We start from the raw sequence: 5,737 nt of genomic DNA on the forward strand, positions 1-5,737 counted from the left end.
TAAGAGTATCCTTCCATTCATTATACATGCATCCAGTTTTGAAAAAATTATCAATAGCCTTCCAAGTATCCTCCTCAATCTTCCAATAGAATTTAAAAAAAGAGGTTGTAATACCATCAAGACCAGATGACTTGTTATTACCTTAACTGAAAACAGCTTTTACCATGTCTTCTTTAGTAAATTCTGCATCCAGGACTTTAGCATCTTCATAGGATATTCTCAGGTTTACTGGGACTGAAGGCCATTCTGAGAGCTTGCATTCCCTAGCTGTCCATTTCCTCTTAAAAAAGTTATAGAACACATCTTCAATTTGATCAAAGTCTTCTACAATAGCATTATTCTCATTTCTAATTTGCCAAATCAAATTACTGTTTCTTTAAGCAGAGGCATACTGATGAAAAAATCTTGAATTTGTATCACCATCTTGCTGCCATCTACTTTTGGCTCTTTGGTTCCACCAAGTAGACAATCTACCCAAAGTCACATTCAATTCATGAACTTTAATTCTTAACTGCTCCAGCTTGTCTGCCGTAAGACCAACAATAGCTTCTTCCATTTGTAATTGGAAAATATCCCTTTTCATATCATTTTTTAGAGAATTCAATTCTTTGCATTTATTCTTGTTCCAGAAAAAAAGGGCTTTCAAGGATCTCATCAATTTTCATTGCAGAACTTCAGCATTAGAACCAAAATCTGCCTTCTTCCAAGCCTTTAAAACAATGTTCCATGTAGCCGGATAGGACTTCCAAGTATCTCCAAATCTAATAAATTTTGATTTCAGAATTTGAGGCTCAACCATATTAAGAGAAATGGGAGCATGATCTGAAGCAACTCTAGATAAATGGCAAACCTTAGCCATAGGGATTTTATGAAGAGCTGAAGAATTTAAGAAACATCTATCCAACCTTTCCCAAATTCTCGAATTGCCTTCTTTGTTATTACGCCAAGTAAAATTTGGTCCCACAAACCCAATATCATGGAAGTCATTGTTAGTTAAAAACATTTTCATTTCTTTAGGCCCTTTAGAGAAATGAAATCTTTTCCCACCTTTCTTATCCTCCTTAGAAAGGATACAATTAAAATCTCCTCCAATGATTGCTGGATTATCACCTATCAGACAACCTTCAAGGTCCTGCCAAAGCTTCCTACAGGTTTGGACATCTCTTCCTCCATAAACTGTAGCAATATTCCATTTTCCCAAATTATTGCTATTGTGCGTGCCCATAATTAATTGGGAAGAATGTTCAGTGACATCAAAGGACGCCAAAGCTCTTTTCCACATCACCAAGATACCACCTGAAGTACTATTCACTGGATGATGGAAATAATCCCAATCGTTACCAATGATCATGTTAATATCACATCTATCCAGAGAATACAACTTCGTTTTAGTAAGACCAATAAAAAAACCTTCATATTCATTCACAATCTCCCTAAGATATAAGGAGGCTTCTCTCTTTCTAATCCCCCTACAATTCCAAAGGATAAGAGATGCCATTAAGTAATAATAGGGGAATGATCCCCCTATCATTTTACTGGATTTTTTCTTACCTCTCCTTTTTCTTTGATCTGCTTCCATTGGTCCCAAAGACCTCAACTCCTTAGATAATTTAATTTTGCCTGAGTTAGTTAACTGGATACTTGGATCACCAGTCTCTTTTACTATTTTAGCAGCAACCAAATCAGAAGCAACAACAGTATTAACAGAATTCTCCATATTGGATTAATTATTAATTCCAGTGATAGCCTTCTCAATAACTTCCCCCTCCTCCAAATCATTATCCAGAATTTGGAATTTATTCAAAATAATAGGTATTTTCTGAGACCTCTTCCCTTCAGTAACTTTACCCTTAGGAAGAGAACTCGCTAACTATGAAAAAGTGAATAAAATTTTAAGATGTTTTCCTTCCTCTTTTGATGCAAAGATTACTATAATTACTGAATCTAAATATTTGAATACTTATTCAATTGATAACTTACTTGGATCACTCATTGCTTATGAGCAAGGGGTGAATTAAAGAATTCTTGATGCAGGTGAGAAAAAGAAGGAGAGAACTATGGCACTGAAGGCCAACAACATGAACACTGATTCTTCTGGATCTGAAAGTGATGATGTTGCCTTAATCACAAGGAAATTCAATAACTTTCTAAGGAAGAAGCAAAAGAACCATCAAAAGTGGAATAAAGGCTTAGGGAAGCAAAAATTTTAAGAGTTATAATGATTGATTTATTTTGAATGCAGCAAGCCAGGACTTATTAAAGCTGATTATCTTACACTTAAATCTCACTCAAGTAAGGAGAAGGGTGAGGAGAAACCCAAGTTCAAAAAGGACAATAAGAGGTTCCAAAAGGCATTCTGGGTGGATTCTGCATCGGACTTCTTTGAGACTGAAGAAAAAGATGAGACAACAAACTTATGCTTGATGATAGATGATCATCTTAGTCAAAGCGACCAATAAGAGGTATGTGAACTAACCTATGAGCAACTACTTAAAGTTTCTGAACAAATTCATGCATCATATAGGAAACTTAAGAAATCACATGCTAGCTTGAAATTGGAGTTTTTAAATTTACGAAAAAGCATGAAATTCTTCTTAAAGATCATTCTACAATTGATAGCAATTACATGTCATTACTTGATGAGTTTGATACATTAAACATGAAGCATATTGAATTATCTAATGCATAAGATTCCTTGAAGTCATCCCATGCTGAGTTAGAAAAGGAGTTTAAGAAATTATCAAATATCAAGGCTTTTGAAATAACAAATCATCATTGCATGCATCACATAACTTTAAAAAGAAGTATCACCACATGAGTAAATTAGTGCATCCTTTTCCTGGTGTTAGATGTTTTTCATGTAGCATGTTAGGACATATTGCACACACTTACACCATTCACTGTAGTACACATTAGGTGTGGAGACCCAAATTACATTATTCACAGCATAACACACATGCATTGCATTCTATTTTCCATAAGAAAGGACCCAAATATGTTTGGATTCCTAAATCTTACATTTGATTATTTTGTAGGCTAGCTCTCATAAAATGCCTCATAAGAGCATGTGGTACCTAGACAGTGGATGCTCATGACATATTACTGGAGATGTTAATCAATTCATTTTGCTAGAGACCAGGACAAGAGGTAAGGTTACTCTTAGAGACAACACCACAAGGTAAGTGGCGGGCGCAAGTATAATCAGAAACTCTAAAAACCTTTTTATTGAAAATGTTTTGCTTATAGAAGGATTGAAACACAACTTGCTCATCATCAGTTAGCTTTGTGACAAGGGCTTCATCATAAAATTCTTGGAAAATACTTGCATTATAAGCTTAAATAATAACACTATTTTGCATGAAAAGTAGATCAATAATATTTACATGATTGACTTAAATAATATTGAATGTGCTGCTTCATTTTGCTTAAAAACTGTTGTTGATGATTCATGGTTGTGGCATAGGAGGTTATATCATGCCAGTATGAAAACCCTTAGGAGAGTGACCCGAAAAGACCTTGTTAGAGGTGTCCCCAAACTTAAGTTTTTAAAAGACCACTTTGTGATGCCTACCAATTAGAAAAGTAAGTCCATTCCACTTTTCACTCTATTAAGGATATTTTCACCTCTATACCTTTAGAAGTCCTTCACATGGATTTGTTTAGACCCATTAGCACTGCCAAGTTAGGAGGGAAAGTCTATGGTTTTGTAATTGTCGATGACTACTTGAGGTTTACTTGGATTAGATTTCTATCATATAAGAATGAGTCTTTTGATGAGTTTAGATCCTTCTTCAGTTGGATTCAAGAAAAGCTAGGTTGTGAGATCTTGACCATCCATAGTGACCATGGGGGAGAGTTTGAAAATGAGAGATTTAGAGACTTTTGTGAGGATAAGGGGATTAGCCACAACTTCTCAGCTCCTAGGACTACTCAGTAGAATGGGGTAGTTGAAAGGAAGAATAGAACCTTAGTGGAAGTTGCTAGAGCCATGCTTGCTTAGTATTCACTTCCTAAGTAATTTTGGGTTGAAGTGGTAAACACATCTTGTTATGTCTTGAATAGGGTGAATGTTAAAGTCAAATTAGATAAGACACACTATAAGATCCTTAAGGGTAGGACACCCAATCTTTCCCACCTCTATATCTTTGGTTGTAAGTTTTTGTTTCATAATAATGGTAAGTCACATTTAAGAAAATTTGACCCAAAATATTATGAAGGAGTGTTTTTAGGATATTCAAGTATGGGGAAATCCTTTAGGGTGTTTAATAAGAAGACTTTAGTAGTGGAGGAGACTACTCATGTAGTGTTTGATAAATATGGTCCTAAGAAGTCTAGAGTTGAGAAGGAAGATGAAGTTGGAGAGATTAACACAGAAGTTGAAATTTTTGAGAAGAGGGTAGAACCCCAAAATCATGAAGGAGTAGGTGAGATTACCCAAGGAGTATAAAATATAGATATGGAGGAAAGGGACCTATGCACACTTTGCCTAGAGATTGGAGATATTCTTCGAGTCATCATAAGGAATTAATCTTAGGAGACCCTTATGAAGGTTTTAGGACTAGCATGGACTTAGGAAGGAAGTAAACCACTCTACCTTTATCTCAATGACTAAACCCACCAACATCAATAAGGCCCTTTCTGATGAGTTTTGGATCTTTGCCATGCAAGAGGAGTTAAACCAATTTATTAGGAATGATATTTGGGAGCTTGTAGAAAGATTAAAGGGGTACAACCAAATAGAAGGGATTGATTTTGAGGAGACCTTTTCCCCTGTAGCAAGATTGGAAGACCTTAGAGTGCTATTAGCCTTTGCCTGTTATAAGGGATTTAAGCTTTTTCAAATGAACATTAGGGTGCCTTTTTAAATGGGGAAATAAAAAAGGATGTGTTTGTAGAGCAACCCCCAGGTTTTGAGAGTTTCCAATTTCCAAATCATGTTTTCAAATTAAAAAAGGCCTTATATGGATTAAAGCAGGCATCTAGAGCTTAGCACATTTTTACTAGAGAGGGAGTTTGTTAAGGGGAGCGTAGACACCACCTTTTTATGAGAAAAATAGGAGATAATTTACTAATTATTTAGATCTATGTCAATGATATACTTTTTGGATCTTCTAATAAGAGGATATGTGATGATTTTCCTAAAAAAATGAATAAGGAGTTTGAGAAGAGTATGATGGGAGAGTTGTCCTACTTTTTAAGGTTTAGCATAAGATAATTGGACGATGAAACCTTTCTAAATCAATCAAAGTATATAAAGTACATCTTAAAGAAATATGAAATGGATAAAGCCAAGCCAATTAATACTCCCATGACATTTAGTGTTAAGTTGGATAAGGACCCAAATGGAAAATCAGTTGATCAAAAGAAGTACAGAGGGATAATTAGATCTTTAATTTACCTGACTTCTAGCCAACCTGATATAATATTTGGTGTTTATCTCTATGCTAAATTTTAAGCTGATCCTAAAGAATCCCACATGACTGCAGTTAAGAGAATTCTTAGATATCTCTTAGGGACCTAAAACTTAGGAATATGATATCCTAGGCACATCACTTCTTTTGAGATTATTGGATTTTTTTATTCTAATTTTGTAGGATGTAAGGTGGATAGAAAAAGAACTTTTGGAACTTGTCAATTCATAGGACAGTCTTTAGTCTTCTAGTCTAGTAGAAAGCAAAACTCTGTTGCACTTTCCACTACTGAAGCTGAGTACATTATTTTAGGGAGTTGTGTGGAC

General features: G+C 35.0%; 1 protein-coding gene across 1 annotated transcript; it reads right to left on the bottom strand.

Moving 5' to 3' along the window:
• Positions 1–661: 661 nt before the first annotated feature.
• LOC110095645 lies at positions 662–1,717 on the bottom strand. Its single transcript, XM_020821266.1, has one exon. The coding sequence runs from the start codon at positions 1,715–1,717 to the stop codon at positions 662–664; it is 1,056 nt and encodes a 351-aa protein (XP_020676925.1).
• Positions 1,718–5,737: the final 4,020 nt, after the last annotated feature.

The sequence above is a fragment of the Dendrobium catenatum genome, unplaced genomic scaffold, assembly GCF_001605985.2.
Source record: "Dendrobium catenatum unplaced genomic scaffold, ASM160598v2 fragScaff_scaffold_1375, whole genome shotgun sequence".
In the NCBI taxonomy this organism is placed as follows: domain Eukaryota; kingdom Viridiplantae; phylum Streptophyta; class Magnoliopsida; order Asparagales; family Orchidaceae; genus Dendrobium; species Dendrobium catenatum.